The 20639-nt window shown below is 40.5% G+C and overlaps 1 protein-coding gene across 1 annotated transcript; it reads left to right on the top strand.

Annotated features, from left to right (window-relative positions):
- The first annotated feature begins 16075 nt into the window (after window positions 1–16075).
- dtwd2 (DTW domain containing 2) lies at window positions 16076–20490 on the top strand. The gene is made up of 6 exons (XM_044053684.1): window positions 16076–16326; window positions 16525–16615; window positions 17668–17762; window positions 17848–18046; window positions 18310–18438; window positions 19813–20490. The coding sequence occupies exons 1-6, from the start codon at window positions 16157–16159 to the stop codon at window positions 19990–19992; spliced, it is 864 nt and encodes a 287-aa protein (XP_043909619.1). The 5' UTR covers window positions 16076–16156; the 3' UTR covers window positions 19993–20490.
- The last annotated feature ends 149 nt before the right edge of the window (window positions 20491–20639 follow it).

Genomic DNA, 20639 nt, shown 5'->3' with positions numbered 1-20639 from the left:
TATATATATATATGCAGGTAGTGGACAACAGCCAAAGACGACCTCCCACTGTATAAATAAATAAGTTGCTGTGATCTTTATTGGGGGCAGCAGTGGATTATTGATTAGACCCACAGGGCACAGGCCCAGCAGCCTTAAGAGGTCAGGAGGTCAGGAGGCCAGAGCCTGACTCTTTAGTCAGCAGGCTCAGTTAAAAGACTTACAATCAAATGAGAAGACAGGGATGAAAAATGAGCTGAGGTGTGCGAAGAGAAGAGGAAGGTGTCAGTAATGCAAAAATACAGATGCTGATTGCCGTTGAACGGCAAAGAAGAACGATTAGGGTTAATGATTAAAAACATCTTAAAACATGATCTTTAATATCCTCATGGTGTAGCTTTTGTATTGATATGTTGTTCTGGTTAAAACAGCAGCTTTGAGGGCTTTGAAAAACAGCTCTTCTGACATTTCAAGCAACAAATATGTGAGTGAAATGTTGCTTTTGATGTGATGGAGAGTTGAGGGAAAGACACAACGAGATGCAATTTGACCATAAACACAAAATGACACCAAAAAGACACTAAGCAACGTCTGGGCGACTATATTTGTCCATGAAAACGATATCTTCTAATCGTGGGTGCTAATTTTGTGATGAAATCCCTTTTATAATAGTTTTCTTATTGGGTTTTAGCAAAATTTTTACATCCATGGAAAGAAAATTCAAAAATGATCAAAGGCCTCTGAAAAAACAACTTCTGAGTCATTTAAAGATATAATATGCAACCTTTTTGCATTAAAATATCTCAGAAAAATTGTGAATCTAAAGACTCATGATAGCCAAAGTGTTTTCCAACACTCTTTAAATCCACATAAATGTGAGTCTCTGACTTTTGACTATTGTGGTTATTTGTCACTGATTGATCCCGACTACTCTTTGCTGTTTGCTGTGCATTTTGCAGCCAAATCTCTCTCATAATTGAGAGACCAGTAGTGGCAGATCCTGTGTGTGTGTTTAATTATCACAACAAACAACAAAATACTTTTAAATTAATTCCCAAAAGATGCTTAAGATGCTCTGTCTCTTCGGCTTCACCAGACAGCAGCTGTTTCTCCATTTCCTCCTGATACGTTCACGATGTAGAAGACAAGCGGTTAATGCAGGATGGCCAGTGTTATAAGCAACATTTGATGGATGATGTAGAAGTGTAGGTTTGGAGTGAAACGCTGCCAGAGGACCGGCAGCATGACTCCCCACTCTGATGCAATGTTTATGAGAATCCTTCTCCGCTCGTTGGGTCAGGTTATAACTTGAGTCTCATTGATGTGGAGTGTGGAGTAGCAGAGCTTGTGTGGGAATCCCACTCCTGAAATGCAGCTCTGTAATGAAGTACAGTTCTGTTTGAGTTGTTGTATATAGGAGAACCATAAGTGGACCACAGAGAAGGAATACCAGCCCAAAGCCGTCACTTTCCCCTAACATTGTAATGATGGGTTCATTAAAAACGTATCTAGCTCACTAACTAGGCGCAGATGGCCGAGAGGCAGTTATGGTATATCAGACAGACTCTGGAGGCGACCGCGGCTGAACCTCAGCAACAGTGCAGCGGTCTCAATGTTACGGTTATTTGATCTCCTGTCTGTCTCCAGTCGTACAGGAGATCCAAAGTTTCACTGTCCTTGACGTCCATTTAGTGTAAATGTGATTGTTCACTATTGCAATGGGAGCAGATCAGGGCAAATCGACGGTGACAGTCTGTGCAGTGTTTTTGTGAAAGCGCCTCGTGAACTGAGAGGTAACGCACACGCGGGGCATCAGATCCTGGACCTCCACAGAGGGGAAACAATCAAAACAACACTGGCACATGGGGTTTTTGCCTTGCTTTTAATTGTATCATTCAATTTAGAGAACATATATATATATATATATATACATGTATATATATATATATATGTATACATATGTATATATATATATAAATACATATATATATATATACTGTATAGAAAAAATGTCCTCCATTGTTGTCTGTTGTGTCGCGTTTGACCGGTTAGTCATGTCCCGCTACGTATCAGCGCGCACCTCGCCTACCAAGTAAAGGTACGGTTCTCAGTTGAAACACAAGCCTGTACCTTTCCGTACCATACTGTACCAAACTGAACTGTGCAAGGATGGAAACACTGCTGCTGCACACAGGCTTTATGAGGCAAGGCGCCCTCATAACTGCGTCAAATACATTAGCAATGGGGCCCTAACGTGCACACAGAGTGTGAGCGGCGTTGCCCCATCGCCAAAGCGTCTCTGCGTGTAAGTCGTAAAGGAGACGCCATGGAGGGAAAAGTAAGAAGGACATGGTGTAAAGAAAAAAATATGGACAAAGGAAAAGGATAAAACAGGGGAAGGGAGGCTGAGCTCACATTCTAGATAAACGTGCCGTCAGCAAAACAATTGTTAGGTGTTTTTTTTTTCTTCTTCTTTAAAAAAAGGGTTCCACTGTAATAAAAAAACATCTCAGCAAAAACACTGAATGTAGATAACGATGCCACACAGTGAGGTGATCCACAGGCCTGGGTTTATCATTTCTATTAAAGGAGCAGGAAACATAAATATATGTTTTATTTTAAACTGAGGGTTATAAAAGAGGGTTCTGTCTGCCTGTTAATCATGTCTGTATGTATTTTCTGTATTGAAAAATGCACTACGTAAGAGTGGTGCAAAATGGCTCAGTAGTGCCCCCAATGATGAAATCCGGTAGGACAGAGCCGACATTAAGTTGCACCAAATTTCACCAAACTTACTAGACACATGTCACAGCCCAAGACGAACAAAAAAATCTATTGGGACCATGGCCTCAACTCAACAGGAAGTCAGCCCTTTTGAATTTGGTGTCCATCTTGGCATTTTGCACGTTTCATGTACATACTCATCTGAGCACGTTAACCGTACCAACATAAAAAAAAGTTCCAATTTGTACTAAACACATCAAAGATTCAAAAGGGCGTGGCCACGGCAACCATTGGAACTTCAGCAAATTTTGATAATTTCGCCAAGAAACAGGAAGTACCCTGTAACTTTGCCGTACATTGACCGATCGGCTCGAAACTTCACAAGTGACCCGAACCCGAACACGTCTACAAACATGAACTTCACCCAACAGGAAGTTGAGAGTGAGACAAAAGAACAGAAAACATCAGCAAAAAACTTAATTATGTCAAGGGCACAGCACCTCCTGCTGGCAGCACAGTGGCTGTGAGGGCCCTCACAATGCAGCTTGCTGCTTTAATTATGATCATTATCATTTTGTTTATGCATTAGCCATACTAATAAGAACATTTTTAGCTTTTCCACCCTCAGAGCTTCCAAAATCTGTTGTTATCGCTGTATTGTATTTACCACTAAAGCACTAACCGGGCTATTTTCAAAAATACATAAATAATAAATATTTTCCTTCCAGCCGATCTTAAGCTCATTTACAGACAAGTTTCATCACTACAAAATGTCTTCAGTTGCTTGAGCAGCATTTTCAGCCATGAAATGCCTCCCTACATCCCTTTTCTCAGCTAACTCTTGGCATGAAAGCAAACGTGCCAAGATGTGAAAACTTTCCTTTAATTATGTGCTTAAATGCATGGGTGTAATGGTGCATTCACATGCAACTTGGACGGGCCCTGTTTCCAGAGTTACTAAGTCATTGTGTTCGTACACTTTGAAATTGGAATGTGGAGAAAACTTGGATGCTCCAATCAAAAGGTGTGTCGAAGTGTTTGGAACCTTTTAAATAAGCAGCGGAATAACGAGGGGCAAAGGAAATCTGATAAGGTGTGGCATAAAGATCAGTTAAATCATGTTATAAAGTCTGTGTTTTTGTGGGCAAAATGGACCCTCTATGCGACGTAAGAGTAACATTTTACAAAACCCAAAGTGTCTGCAATTACAAAGGAACAAAATTAACAAATTATATCCTGACCATGTAAATTATTAGGTAATATTAGCTGCCTGTTAACAGAATATACACAAGTGCTAACTGAGGTTGGGCATCTTTTGAATTTAATAAATTCCAGTTCTTATTGATTCAGATTTTTGATGCCAGCACGAGTAAGAGTCAAATTTTAGAAAACAAAAATCATATTCTTTTAGTGTTGAGTCAAGATTTTCTTTAAAATTCCACCAGAGCAGTGATAAAAGAAATATTGTAGGTGGTAACTAATGTAAAAATGTAATTACATGTTATAGATTTAACAATTTAACAATTTACTCAACAGTTCAGCAAATCATCCTTATCTGATAACACATGTGATCATGTTATAAGCCGGTATACATCTTTTAGGAAACTTTGTATCATGTGTTTGATCAACTTTGGTTCTGAATTCTTAATTCCCAACCTTACTTCTGACCTAATTACAGAACACAGAATAACACATAACTCTGAAAGACAATGGAGATGACATAAAACATACATCAAACCATACAAATCAATGTGTAAACCACAAAAAGCTGAAAGACTATCCAGTCCACTGGTCACATGACATCCCTCAAAGCATTTCTGGACAATCACAGTTATTTTTAAATAGTTTTATTTCCTCAGAGTATAACAATTATTCACATTACATAATATTTTGAAGGAAAATAGACTGAACGGCTCAAAACTCCGGGGTTGCAAATACATCATATCATTTTCAAGCCCATAAGGTTGTGAATTCATGCTTCATTTCTAGGTGGTTTTGACAAGTTTTGGTTCACAACTTGAAATCCTCCTGCTGCCCGACTGCAGTTTCCTAGAGAGTCGTTACAGTTTTGTCCGTCTGATTTCTTTTTCTGGGGAAAAGTGGTGGATTTCCGGCAGTCTGTGAGCAGAGAAGTGGGCACTGACGACGAGGCCCCCAAGAGAGACAAACCCACTGACTAATAAAAGCCTGTAGACATAGTGGAGGTGAAGACATGACTAACAGACTGATTGACATCCTGTCTGTAACAATGCAGCGGAGGGGAAGAGTCAGGTGTTGGAAGCAGTTCCATGGGAACAAAGTGAACAAATACGTGGCTTGAAACTGCAGCTTGAAGAATGATTTTGGTAGAATATGGAATTGCGATTTCTCTGACATACATGGTAACTTTTTTTTATTAAAGCTTCAGTTTAATATTAACTGTAATGTAGTTTTAAATCAAGGTGGCACATTAACTCCAAAACAGTAATGACTTTACTCGAACGCAAGGATAAGAACTTGTAAGATTTTTTATGATACTTTTTAAACGATGTGGAACAATTAAAATATTAATTGCAGCCTTTACAATTTGCTTCTAACTCAATTTATTTTTTACATACAGTGAGGTCTGAACCCTGATTTGCTGATTCCATTGTCTCAAGTGTTTCGACTTGAAAACAATACGTTGTTCAGCCCTGTACTTGATAGTCATGTAAACACGCATGTACATACTATACATCTATCTATGTGTACACACTGGCGTCCTTTCAAGTGTTTATGTCAGGGTGCTGTGGGACTGTGGGATTGTGGTATGTCTCTGGACCCCAGGCTGACACACACACACACACACCCACACGGACAGGACTGCCACAGGATGTGATGAGGGTGTGGTGCTCGAGGTCTTTTATTCTCCCACAGACCCTGGGACACATACAGGACATAAACTATAGTTGATGATCAGATTTTTTCATGCAAACGACAGAAAATGTTAAAAAAAAAGAAAAGAAAAAGAAATAGTTAAATTCATGCACTTCCATCGATGCCCTTTTCAAACGCTCATTCATTCACGACACGCACACGTAGCGTCCTTTCTCACCTCGTCACTCCCCCCCAGCCCCCCCCGTGGAGGTTAATGAACTTGTTTTGAATTCCTTCACCTCTTGCAGGAACTACATTCCAAGCCTTGAAAATAGCGGCTAAAACAAAGAGAGGAAGTGATGTGAGAGCGCTTCCTATCGACTCCCCCCTGGATTTATCTCAATCCTGCAGACTCGCTCGCCCGCGCCTCCCGCTTGTTTGGGCCGCACCCAGGCGAACGCCATGAAAAGCAGCGGAGCAAATTCTACTCCGCCCCCTCCCCGTCCACCCCGACCTTTTATCCACACACACTTCGTTGAAGTTAACCCCGCCATTTCACATCAAGCCAAGCAACGACTTTCCAATCCAATCGCCGCCCCCCCCGCCACCACCACCTCCCCCTTTGATCGTCATCATCTCTCTCGGCCTAAACCAGCCTGGTTGTGATTATCCACCCTGTTCGGCTCAAACTTACATTTCTCCCCGACCTCTTGACGTGAATGTAGACGCGTTGGTGGTGAAAAGTGGAGGATACATCTGCAACATGTGTCAGGGTGTATTTGGCGCTTGATTCAATGCAAACCTGCTGTGACCTGCGACCTCTGATTCATATGCCATTCTGCTACAGGGACTGCGGTGGGCAAAAAAGCCTCATGACAGAGCTGAAGGAGGGTGTCTCACGTTGGCCTTGCTGCTCACAGCTCCCATACTTTTCCCCCCCAAATGTTTATTTTTGTCATGATTCACTGAAATGTGACAGATGTTCATCACGCAAGCTACACTTTTTTTGTAAAATATGCAAACCTCGGCTGGTCTCGTAACGGAAAATGTCACCGTCTCTGTTGTTCTAGCCCATGTGCAGGTACACTCGGTTGACTCTATGATGGATTCGCGACAGCATGAATGGAAATATTGTTTTGAGTGTCGGCTGTAAAAGCACACCGCTCTAATCTCCAGTTCAAGTGGATTAGAAATCATTTAACGAAGCTATGGCATGTGACTTTTTAATGATGATGTAATGGTTGTGTAGGTAACATTAGCGGGGGGGGCGGTTGAATGGTGGGTGGGAGACAGGAAGCGTCATTTAGTTACTGGATCCTCAATCTCCAGAAGCAGATCTTCCGGTCAACGGGTGCTTCCCTGTGTTAACGCTACAATAATACATGAGTCACAACACAGGCTGATAGATGAGGAGATGAACAGGAGGGGACGGCGGACTGAGACGAGGATAGAGGACGTACAAGTCCCCACCGTGCGGCGGGAGTGGAATTATAAATATATCGCACAAGGTCTGTTTGGACTGTAACGCAGCCTGCAGTTATGCAGCTGCATGAATAACGGTGAAAAGGTGTGACATAGACACCTTTTGTTGTGTTTTCTGCACGAGCCCAATTTGGCACAGATTTGTGAAACTAACGTAGCATAAAGGCCTCATGCAGAGTGAAAGAGAGACATCTACAGTATGCTCCACTGCAGGAGTGCTGCTCAATGCCGCCGGACACAAAACTGGGTCCATGAACGCAGACATTCATGTCTCGGTCTCTCCGCCTCTTAATCATGCTCTTGGGTCTCTGTCATTGGCACCATCTGCGCCATTTCCCCAAAATGTAATGTACACTTTGAAAAACACATCTCTCGAGAAGCAAAACGTCCCACTGAGAAACATAATGAAGTGCTGACATCTCGTGTAGTTGAAAAAAACCACAAAAAAAAACCCCCACAGTTCAATCACACGAGCTAATATGAGTTCAGGTATTTCCTCCATGAAGCCGCGCTGTACGAATCCACGCTGCACTGTGACTGTGGCGGTTAGGTTTAATGGCTGCGATGATGACCCCCGTTGTGAGTGCCTCCTCCTGCTCCTGTACAGATGAGTGCGGTGAGGTTTCTCTCCCCCCCCTCCTCCCCTCCTCCACCCTTTCACAAGTCTCTGCAGGCCCATCCGTCTTCCCAGAGAGCCTGTCAGTCTGTGCTCAGGGATTTATCAGGCTGAAAAATGACCCAGGTCTCACATGAAAAGGAGCAGGAGGAGGCTACTGGGCACCACTGACACAAACGTGATTTTGAAAGTCGCAGGCGCAGAGCTGAGTGCTCAGCTGCTGGATAATTCAGAGATAAACCACAACTTTGTCCCACTAATGTGGAAACAAATTGAGGTACATCCCATCTGTTGTTTATTTTGCATTTATTGGAGCGTCTTAAAGGTCCAATATGGAACATTTAGTCTGATTTACAGGCATAAATTAAATATACTACTCAGTAGTATGTTTTCACAAAGCCCGTTTCACACTGGATTTGTGTGTCTTGTGGCCATTTTTATGTCTATATCTGTCGCATCCTGTTTCGGTTTCAAAGTAAAAGCGCTCCTTGAAGCTATTCATTTTCCCGACAAATGTTTATTGTGAAATATGTGCAGAACCGACGGATGCACGTCTTCATAGGGAAGAGTCCTGGTAATTATATAGGAACGGAGGAGCATTAAATGTATGTTTCATGAAATTCAAATGCAAATTCTATCTAAAATATAACGGAAGCTGCACATAAGTGCCACAGCAGACACATGTGAGAGACCCTTACCTTCCTGTTTGGTCACTGTCATAAAGACAAAAGCGTGCTTTCTTTGTGGCCCAAATCTCTGAAAGTGTCCCAGTGGCAAAGAGAAAAACGTCATGAAAACAAGGCTTATATAGGGAACCAATGTTAACGTGGTTGTCGCTGTCGTTTTTCTATCTCCATTACACTGTGTAATCAGGTTTGACATCATAATGATAAGGTTACGCCAAAAACATTTCTCGCCTTAATGGATTTCACAGCAATCTTATGATTCAGTAACTGTGTGATGACCCTGTTTCGAATTTACAGCGCGTTTTATGATGCATTACATTTTTTCACTGCACATAAATCACAGTTAGAATGTCATGATGACATCGAAAAACCAGCACTTAATACAAGAGACGTCCACGGTGGAAAAAAAGATTTATGCTAAATGCTGCATTGTGTTGTGGTTACTTAAGAAATGATTAAAAACACTTTAGTCAGGCTAGTTTTGCAGGAGTGGAAGTAGTGGAAGAAAGTGACACATTAATTGATGTACTTTGTGCAGGAGTGTTTCAAGAGAACCATGGGGCCCCAAGCAAAAGAGACCAGGGAGGCCGACATCAAATCAAAACTAAGCAAACGATAGTGGCATTTGACCACAAGTTAGAGAGTGTTCCAACCACGGTGTCACCGACGTCCCCTGAACACTGCTGATCATGAAATTTAAAGAGACATAGTTGTCCCATCTGATTGTCAATTGTTTTCAGGGGCCCCCTTCAGCTTAGGGCCCCGGGCAGTTGCCTGCTTTGTCTAACCTGTTGCAACACCAGTGAGTGTGTTTCCATGCACTATTAAATCAAGCTGAGGTCAGAGTCCGATGAAGGGAGGCAATTGGACAATTTGCAGAATCCAAGTATACATGAGGAGGAGAAAATCTGCCTCTCTATTGAGCTAGTGTGTAATGAATCCGTTTCCTGTGACGGTGACATTGTGCTGAGGTTGTTTTGTACCTAATGTACATTTTAATCATCAGTCCAGGAGTGGATCTTCTCCGTAGCTTCGCCAACGCCATCACGTTGTCTGTTATTTTCCGTTAACAGTGCTGCAGTTTATACATTTATACAAATGTTGTTGCATGCGCAGAATGCCAAGTCTGACTAAGCGTATACATGCAGGAGAAATCGGACTATGAGTTGCACTGTCCAGGTACGTTAGTCCGACTAAGACTAGCTCGATTTTAGTTGGACTAACGTGTTTACATGACATGAAGAAAATCGAAATGAGTCTGATTAAAATCTTGTGTCATTTTTATGACTGACATTTCTCTGATCTTTATAAGCATTCTTCTTATTGGCCAAGTATAAAACTAAAAAGATGTGGGCTATGGTGGTCAAACATGACGGCCTCTGGCTCCTGGTATAAATATAAAAGGATTATTTTGGGTTAAAAACAACAATACAACCAGGTGAATGTACACCTATGAAATATTAAGTACAATTTATTTTGTCTTCCATTCCTGCCAAATGAAAATCATCTCACCTCACTTTCACACAGTGGACCTATAACATGATGTGTATGTGGACACTGTGTGTGTGTGTGTGTGTGTGGCAGTTAATCAGTGCAGTGAGTTTAAACAGAAGCACAAACATCACTTGCAGAGATGGTGTTTGTAACCACTGATCTCCAGCTTCACTCACACTGAGCTCTTATCAGTGTCTCGGTCTCGACCAGTCAGTGACTGAACCTGTTACTCCTCTCCGCTTGTCATCTCTGCTTGTGTGTGAGTGTGTGAGAGTGTGTTTTGTGTGACGGCGTGGGGTCAAAGAATGAACGTGGGAGAGTAAATTAAAAAGGATTCTTGGAGTTCTGAGGTATAAAGGTTGCTTTAGCGACCTCGCGCTCTTCGTCTCCGTCAGGAAACGTACGGCAACTCACAGCTGAGCCTTTGTTATCGTCACTGAATCATTCAGTGTCACTGGACTGATCCTAAGAGGAGGAGTAATGCATAGTGTGTGTGTGTGTGTGTAGGAGTAGCCGACTTATCTAGCCAACAGTTCTTCCACCTAAAACAAACCTGAGAACTGAGAACACTTTGTGTTTAATGTATTATTTACAAGATCCATTCATAAAATAAATTCTTTTCAACAAGGACATCATTTATCAATTATGTGCTCAATGTGACTAATCTTTTGTTGACAGTTTCTGAGTTTCTACTTGACGACTGCAAACCAGTTTAGTAGTTTTATTATTTAACTCATTTATAAACATAACTGAGTGGTTAACTGTTAATAAAGATACACATATGGCTCATACACACCCACTGTGGTATAAATATAATTGCAAACAAGAAAATGATTTTCAAATAACGTTATTATGCTATTATATGTTTTTTAACCACTGTTGATGGGTGGGAAATATACATTTTTTCATATCAAATTAAAGTAGTCCTGAGACGAGGAAATACAGTATTTATCTTCTACTCGAAACCTTCCTAGAATTAGGAGCCCGGGGAGCAATGTGAAGGTACCTTGCTCAAGGGTACACCAGCTTTTGTTTTGACCTGGTGGGACTCAAACCAGCAACCCCTTGGTTACAAGCCAAGTTCCCTTTCCACTTAGCCAGGGGCTGCCCAAACTTGGCCATGAGAAGGCTTAGTTTTTCATACGTTCAGTTAATTTAAGTTCTATCTCTATTGATTTAAGGCCAAGTTTTTTTTTTTTCAGTGCTGCCAGTTTTGCTTAAAGCTGTAGTATGTAACTTTTGTATATGAACAATTTATATTGTATATGTATAATGAATTATTTTATTGGACAAGTGTCAGTGAACTTTTACTGTTCGAGTCAACACCTTACAGATGTTTTTTTCTTTTTTATTCTATGTTTGCTTTTTATTTCTTTTGTGTTGTCTATCTATTTGTATATTATGGATCTAATCTATCTATTTATAGAGCAATGCAATGGTATGGATGATAATTCATGCAGCCATTTTGTGCATTGTTTAAAAATACTGGCTTTGTTTTAAGTTCAGACACTGCTATGCTTAAACAAAGAGGAGGATGTGTCTTGTACCACATGTGGCCGTCAGGGGTCTGTCAGAAGCTGCTAAATGACAGCCGGTGGAGCAGGTGGGTGTAAAACTAGTCGTGTGTTTATTTGTTTTTCAGCCCCACCTCCTGTTTTATTTTCCTCCTTTTATTTATTTTGGGTTTCCTCATTTCATCCTTCACTCCCCCCAGAGGATGTTGCACTCATATCCCTCCCCCCCTAGCAGGGATTCACAGATGGAAGATGTGCTTCAGAATCTGCACTGGTTCTGATCCAGCTGTACCATTTTCCCAATGACTGTGATCTATATGTGTGTGATTGACCTGCAACTTAAAATTCTGTTAACCTTTTGATTCAAGCTTCCACTCAAGATTGCACCCATTTATAGAACGACTGACCTCCAGTTTGGCGTGTGTTTATTGAGATTTCAAACCAGAACGACACTCACATACACAAACACACACCCAAGCAAACATGAGTGAAAGGACCCAGTTCCCTTGAAGGTCACTGCAGGTGTTTCCATGCATTCTTGAAAAACAGCCGTTTTTTTGTCTCCGCCGTTTGGTTTGTTAGCTTTGCTCTGACTCACTCCTCACAGACCGGAGTCACTGACAGAAGTCAAACATGTGTATCTCAGTGTTTAATCATCGTATAGATATATGATGGGTTTTTTTTCATTGTGGTCACAGCGCAGTGGTTTTCAGTCAGATTTGTCATGTTCAAATTAGGCATTTTAAAAAAATAATAAGTTACACAATCGTTCAGCTTGAGTGATTTTACAAATGTGCGTGACTCATTAGTCCACACCAAAATAGAGATCACATCGGGGTTTGGACCCTCACTGGGAATTAACTAAACTTTCAAAAACAACAAAAAATGTGTACTGTGTCGTTAAAAAAGTGCTGCATTTAGACAAAAAGGTTTTTTTCTTTCCTCCTAAGTTACCTTTATGCATACTAATGTTTATATCAGCTGTGTTGCTGCCTGGCATGTTATTACCCTTATATTATTGGCTTTTTAATTATATCTCAGAAGAATGGACTGGTATTGATTTTTACTTTGTATTCAAAATGGCACGATACCAAGATACCAATATGGTGTCAGACTACTAAAACGTAACAAAATAAAACAATAGACAATGCATCTATTGTCACCATGACAATGGAATGAAAAACAAAGCGCAACAACAACACTACAATGAAAGTCAAAGTCGCATAATAAACTATCTTATCTTGTTAAAGTGCCATCTCTTTATTATGTATTAGTTTAAGAACAAAGATATGTTAAGAACTTTTTGTCTGAAAACTATGTAATCTTTGCAAAAGACTCAACGTTATCATCAAACAAAGAAAAGAATAATGAAATGCTCTAGGAGGCCCCCTGGTGGTCATAGGGCCCTTAGCCGATGTCTGGCTCTGATTTGAACCTCTCTTCCTCCTTCCTGATATTTCCACAGCTACCTCTGACTGATTTTGATTTTCTCTTTTCTATTAACTATTCACATATTACAGATTTGTGGTGAGTGTGGTATGCCGTTATTCTGTTTTATCTTGATATAAAGAACGATATATAACTTGTAATGTAATGTAATAACTCCTTATTTAAACAAAACTGAATCACTGTTGATGGCTTAAATGCAACACAAATGCTGTACCATTAAATGCTTCAAATGGACGTTGAAGTGAAATGAATTAACAAAAAAAATTGCTTTTTGAAAAGGGAGTTCACTACAACAACCCGTTCTCTGTAATGATTAATGCCTTTCTTTCCTCACTTCTATGCAACATATGTTGTTAGACATCCAATAAAAAAACCTAGACAAAGATCATATTGCTAACCTCTTTTTTGAATGTTTTATTGATTATTTTTTCTCGGACAATAACCTGTTTAAGGTTGAAGAAGGTCAGGGCTGTACCTTTACTGTTAGGCCTCATCCCATGTGGAATGACCTGTACATGAGGAGGTGATGATGTCACAGCATCTTTATGTTTGTTTTCTTTTTCTTTTCTTTGCACTCTCAGAAAGATAGATGTGGACACGTTGTGTAAACTAAGCATATTTTGTTAAAAGAACAAATCACCAAAAACCATCTGTCATGAATCTTTAGTAATGTTGTCAGAGTTTATTGAGGCTTTGGAGAAAAGGCTCCGCCCTGTCCACTCTCCATCATCCTGTTCCTTGATCTGGCAGGTCTGCTGCCAGGAATGCAGCTCTCCACCTGAGAGAGGAAGACTGGGGTGGATGTTGGGTATGAAATCACTTCCTGTTCAGGGTCTGAATATAGTCGTGATGGGGTACAGAGGGGATGTTTACATGCTGGTCTACAGGGGCCCCTGACACAATAGGCACAGCTCAAGGCATGTTTGTCGGATAAGAGCGAGCATTGTGCTGTTGAATTGTTTTCTCTCTCAGAGCTGCAGTTAGCCCTTTGTTGCTCAGTACTTCTGTGCTGCATGCTGCAGCTTTCTGCAAAGTGCCACAGGAAACTATTTGGAGCATGAGCATTGCCTTTGTTATTGTGTCACATCTGTGGCAGGATAAAAAAAAAAGGGTTTTCATTTCTGTTCATGTTTATTGACACAGGTCACTTCTGCGGAAATACATGAGAAACATTACGTTTTTAAACGACTCTCTAGACATTGTATTGTACTGAGCTAAGAGTTGTTCCAGGTTACATGAGTCAAATGGACACTTCCTTCCTCTCTGGGCTGTGGCTGTGAGTTTGGCCTGTTTGATAAACCTACATTGCTTTCCTGTCCATAAAGGTTTTATCTGTGTGTGATATAACAACACTGAGGACAAAACCTAAACATTTGGTTTGAATTCTCTTGGTGATGAGGGATTTCCCCCATGTTTTTGGGTGATTTGTCTCTAATTTCAGATCGCTTAAACGGGCTCTGCCATGTGGTGAGCAACACGGCACCTCTCTGTGACCTCCATCCATTTCAAATGACAGATCCTTTTTTGACAATGGATCATGAAATACAATATAAATTTGTTATTCATCCCGACTCCACAAAACATGCATATGTGGACTTTTGTTGCCACTTCGTAGACAGTGTTTTAAGAACACATGATCACCATTTAAAACTGAAAACTGTTCAGTTTCTATTAACTTTTATTGCACTCTTCAGGTTCAGGTTAATGCAATTTATGAGGAGGAACATTTCACTGTAATTGCATCTGAATATTTCCCCCATTCTTTCTATCTAATCGTGGTTTCATTTATTTTATTTATTTAGGAAACAACAGTGCAATTGTTCATACAGTATTACACCCTCTAACAATCCAAGAAATCAGTCTCCACTGGGGACGAACAAACCCAAATGCATCTAGCACTATCTAAATTAAAGTAGAGCATGAAAGGGGCTTTTGGATTATTAAGAGAATACATATGTTAGCTTCAGCTGCTGTTTCATATGGTCTATTATTGCATGGCTTCACGTTACGCAGTCCCAGCTGTATGTACAGTCTGCATTAGTCTCACTGTCCACACAGAATTCCCTGGACAGCAGGGAATTCAGAGCCTGTCCATGCAGGTCAGCCGTCTTCCACTGTAGCCAACATGAGGACAAATGGCATCGCATATTTGGAAACTCCCCTACGAGACATGAAAGATCTTTTACACGAAATCCAGCGGGACGATGGTGATGTGACCTTTGCTCGGCCAAGCTGGTAGGAGCGAGTAGTTTATGGTGGAGGTCAAGGCTCCTGGGACTATGGTCTGCAGGTGGAGAGGGAGTTGTGGTGCACACATTGTGTCATAACAGACATTCTGGCAACATCGAGTGGAGCGCTGCTTTTCCTGTTCCTTATCCTGCAGTGCCATCATCTGGAGGAACTCATAAGTGTGGAAAGGAGTAGAGTCACCATCCTGGTTTATATGTTTATGACACTGTCCACCACAAAGATGTGTGCTCCCCAACGCTAACCTTTGTTAATTGCTGTTGTGGTTGTATTTACTCTTTTATTTCCTGAATATTAAGAGAGGCCATTGGAGCAAAGGGTTCCAGGGGGAGAACTGGGGCTCTTTATTATTTTCATTTTAAGTTCAGTTAGGATTCGTGAATGATGAATGTAGACAGACCCAAATTTATTAAATCGATCATTTAAAATAGACAGTTGGCAAGAGTGCTGCTGGTATGACTTAAACCACAGGTGCTTTCAGAAGAGAAGACAAAAAAGGGACACTTAAGAGGTTTCATGTTGTTCCCACCTCTGAGGCCTCTCGCTCCTAAAATAATAAATTATACATTTTGTTGTGAGTTATTAATAATGAAACATAGCTCTCTTTTCATATTACATAGACGTTCTGAAATAACCAGCTATAAATATAAATATAAAAATAATTTCATCTCAACATCCATTTGAAACCACAAATGCTGCATTGCAACTTTATTGTATTTCATTTTATTTGCCAGGTTAAGAACAAAGCTAACATATATGTGCATGCCCGTAAGTATGTGTGTGTGTGTGTGTGTGTGTGTGTGGGCGTTTGTGGAAAAACAAAATATCACGCATTCCTAACGCGTGGAAAGCTAAATTAATTTTAATCACCACTATATAATTTCTGGCTCTTCAGTCAGTTGGTTTATTTATATCCGCAGCTCGTAAACGGAACCGGAAGTTGGCTAAGTCCTGCTCCTACCCTGCAGCCAATCATCTCTCTTCTTGCCTGAACCTATCACGGGAGCCTCGGTCCTGTCCTGAGCCAATCACAGGCAGGACAGGGGCGGGTTCTCGCCGACTTCGGTGGAAGGAAAATAAAGCCGGTGTGTTTGAGTAGTTGGAGAAATTAGTATTCTGGCCACTTCGCGATGGAAAATGAGCACAGTCCTGGCTCCTCGGCCGCTTCCGATGAAAGCGAATCTGAAACATTCGACGACTCCACGACGGAGAACGGACTGGTCGATGCTTTCGGAGAGCTGGCCGCCCTCCCGTTTGAGGACGACGAGAGAGGGCGAAGACCGACGTGTTTACGATGCTGGTGAGCTGTACATGAATGTGAATCTCGTGCTACATAGCTAGCAGAGCTAATGTGGTGGCGTTGGCCAAGTCTTTACAATACATTCTCCTCATGTTACTGACACGTTTTATTCAAAGTGATATGGTGATGTAATGTTACAAACCACAGCTTCACGTCTTTAACTCTCCTCCTCCTCTCCTCCTCCTCTCCTCACTATAGTCGCCCAGAGAAGGTGTGTCTCTGTCCCTTTCTTCCATCACAACCTCTGGATGTCTCCACTTCTTTGTACATAGTGCAGCATCCAGCAGAGGTGAGTTGTTATTATTGGTTAATAATATTGATAATATTAATATTTATTAACGTAAAAGTAGAAAAAACACAGTGTTATAACGTACATTTTAAAACTGTTTACACACATTATTTCAGAAACTGGTACTGCTTATAAATTGTTTATTTAATGGGCAGTAATTGTGTGTGTGTGTGAACACAGTTATGGAAAAGGACACACATATGTATTGAGTTTAGTGAATCAATCACAAGCAAGGTTGTTTGTTTTAGGGCTGAGTGTTGATAAAATATTGAAACTGATTCCTGAACAATACCATTTTTGATACCAACTTTATTACAACCAAAAATTTACCGTCTTCTTGACATACTGTACCTTCAAACATAACACATGACATCACATACTCATACACACACACACACACACACACACACTCTAATTCACTTCTCCATTGGGGGAAATTATCTCCGTCTCCGATTGTGGCTTCCTGCACACATGAAGACACTGTTAGATCAGAGTCAAACATCAGGATGCATAATCAGGATAATTGGCTCACTGACACTGATGAGATGAACGCTTTAGGTATGAGCAGCAACCTGCGACGGCAGACACATCTGTGCCATCCGACTCTTTGAAAACACAATTTTGTTCTATATGACATGATGTCTGTGGTTACTTTCTTATTGTGCGGGTGACGCGAGTGAGATCCGTTCACAGGTGGTCACAGGACACGCCTCCAGGAGGCTTGTTGCTGCCAGATGTGAGCACTTGTACTTAATGCTGTCCACTAGTCTTTCAGTATGGATGTTAATGCCAGGTCTGAATTGGACCTTTGACTTTCAGATGACTCAGACAGGTGGTACTGACTGGGTAAGATGCCCAGGCTTGCAAGACATTGCACAAAGAAGTGAGGAGATGTTCATCTTTATATTTATTTGCTCTATAGGTTGTATTTACTTTTAAAATCAACAAAATATTGTGTACAATTTTCTAATCGTGCTAGTTTATGATAATCATTATAAATATTATAAAATTACATTATAAAATAACTTTTCAAACCCCTCTTGTGCTTTCAGGAAAGCAGAGTACTCCGCACTGTTCCTTTACTTGCTGCTTGTTTGCCTCAAGGAAAATGCAATGTCATAGTTGGAAGGAGATTCAGTGAGGGAAAGTAAGGAGCACTTTATTCTTAACATACTTTCCCTTGTATCACATCACAGTCATTTAATCCTAAAATATATCTCCTCTCCTCTCAGGCACCCAGAGCTGGCTACAGTGTGCCGGGACAGCAGGACACTGATCCTTTTCCCCGGCCCCAAATCCCAGAACCTGGAGGATATAGTGAAACAAGAAGAAGCAGACACTGTAAATCATAATGTAATCATCATAGATGGCACCTGGAGACAGGCTAAAAAGATGTTCCTCCATAACAGCCTGTTACACCTGCCTCAACAGGTGTGTGTATAACTATATCATAATCATGAATATGGTAAGATGAGGAGTAAAGAGAATAGGAAGAAGAGTTTGAACACATGTGTTCTCTGTAATGTGACAAAAGACAATTCTACAAAAGTCATCTCACCCATCTCTTCCAATCCTCTAGATAAACCTATGGTAGCTTTCAGTTATTCTTAGAACTCACAAGATATTTAGTTTGTCTTTCACATTTTTCCTTCAAAGTGTGGTCAGTTTTTAACACTCCTGCTTTGCTTTATCAGGTGCAGCTCAATAGGACCCTGACAAGTCAGTACGTGATCCGCACACAGCCTTCCAACATGTGTCTGTCCACGCTGGAAAGTGCTGCAGTCGCCTTGTCCATCATGGAGAGGAATGACGACATCCTTGAGGTGACTGGGTGAAATAATCGGCTGTTGTATCAAAATGTGCACCTCGCTAACTTTTTGTCCAACAAAATGTACAGATAATGTTAAATTACTCGTGCAGTCAGTTTGCCTGGTCTAAAGACACTATGATACAGTTCTAGCACGACTCAGTTTGATATCGGGCACATTGTTTTCAATTACTTATACTTCTTTTATCTCATCAATGTGGGCGGAGTTTTATAGCACGGCTGTGTGAAACTGCCATGACGATGTTTTATATGCAACACAAACACACAGCAGTTCTTTTCAGTGTACTGAATCAATAGAATCAGTTATTCTAAAGATTAGTTCACTGAATCGATCAGTACTTCCTGCATGACCGGAGCGCAGACTTAAATACGGCTGAATGGTGTGTGATTTGGCTCACAGTCACCAGCTTTTGGCAGTGCTGTTGCTAAATATACCAGGCTCCTGTTAAATATTGAGATTTTAGAAATGTTTTACGAAATGTTGGAGATTAACGAATGTTTTGGGGGATTTTTAAGTCTTTTTAACTGATTTACAGCTTTGGCTGATTCTGACCGCTGAATATCAGGTTCAGGTTCCCTTATTTGGATAGCCTGTCAAAGTAAAATTATTCAGCCCACGGAAACACTGTTTGAAAAATGAAAGCAAATTGTTTTCTTGTTTATGTTGTAAAAAGCCTTGCAAGGTATTATGAAAGCCTTTGGTGTTGAGGGCCACTATTGTAAAAGAACACTCCACATATGCAGTAATGCATTCTTTAAGCATTGCTAGACTAAACTTGAGCTTTGCTACTTAATTTATTTGTAGCCCACATTTGTCCACACATTTTGGAAAGTTGGCACCGTTAGACATATGCAGATTTGGGAACTAGCGGTTCCTGTTTGCAGTGTACTCTTGGGTATACAGACTTTATGTGAATTGTTTCGATGCAGACAAGTGCTGGAGTTATAATGCTGAAGTACAGCCTCATTATCATATATTAAATGTCCAGTGTAATTGGTGTCATGTAATGGTGATACAAATGGTCCCCTTTTCCCAAATGTGTCTGAACTTTGGAGGCTTTTGCATCTTTTGAAATTCTGTTATTCTTTGTCTGTGAATTGCGCTTTTGCTGAGAATAGCTTGTTTTTCTAATTGGGCTGCTGTAAAAACATATCCCAAGGCCCTTGCCTAAAGTACATATAAAAGGTTATTCCATGACTCTTCATTTTATATAAACATACTTACTGGGTATTAAACTCAATTTCTGCAAATAACCCTACTAAATGTTACACACTTGACCTTAAATTGTATTTCAATTCAATGGGAATATAAATATTAATATAATTTCAGAGTTTTCATCATTCTTTCCTGTGCCATTTGTTTGTCCAGGTCCTGCTGAGGCCCCTCACAGCCCTGTGCTCCTTCCAGCTGCAGCACGGTGCTCAGGTTCATCACAGCAAGGAGCATCTGCTGAAGAACGGCATGTACGACAAACCTTTGCCCAAAAACAAGCGCAAGATAAAGAGGTTGGAGAAGTTTGTCACTGATTACAACATCTGCCCAAGATGATGAAAGGACTGAGCAGAGAAAGGAGGCTCATCTCATCTCTGTAAATACTGCACAGCGCTGTAACAGTGAGGTGTAACGGTGCCACGGTACAGGCTTGGTAACCTCTGGACTTTTAGGGATTTTTTTAACATATTTATTCTTGCTTGAGGCAAGTAAATGTATGTATTTTTCATTCATTTAAAATGACAACGCTGAAGTTGGAAGTGTCAAATCTAGTTTATGACCTTCTTGTGTTTAAAAAAAATTGACGTAATCTCTTTTTTTTCTTTTGTAAACATTGTGAATGTGATGTAATTAATTGCTCTGTGTATTGTTGCAGTTGGTCAAAAATGCAAAGGGCTGATTTTACAGATTTTTTTTATTCAGATAAAGTACAAAAATATTTATAAACAACCAAAGATTCCTAATATGGAGGAAAAAACAACAACTTTAAATTGTGTCATTGTATCTAAGGCTTCCAAATTGCAGGTCTTAATGTATTAAAATGCATTGAATTCAGTTTCTCATGCCTGCTGTTTTTTTACAATTAGCTAAGCTCTATTTCATTAACCGTGTCATGGGAGAAATACACATACGTAATGCTGGGAAGTACAGGAAACATGATATACTGTCTCTACGGGATTGTATCATATATTTAAATGTTATGT

Source organism: Solea senegalensis, linkage group LG21 (genome assembly GCF_019176455.1).
Source record: "Solea senegalensis isolate Sse05_10M linkage group LG21, IFAPA_SoseM_1, whole genome shotgun sequence".
In the NCBI taxonomy this organism is placed as follows: Eukaryota; Metazoa; Chordata; class Actinopteri; order Pleuronectiformes; family Soleidae; genus Solea; species Solea senegalensis.
The sequence above is the reverse complement of the archived record's forward strand: the minus strand, read 5'-3'. Positions and strand labels throughout refer to the sequence as shown.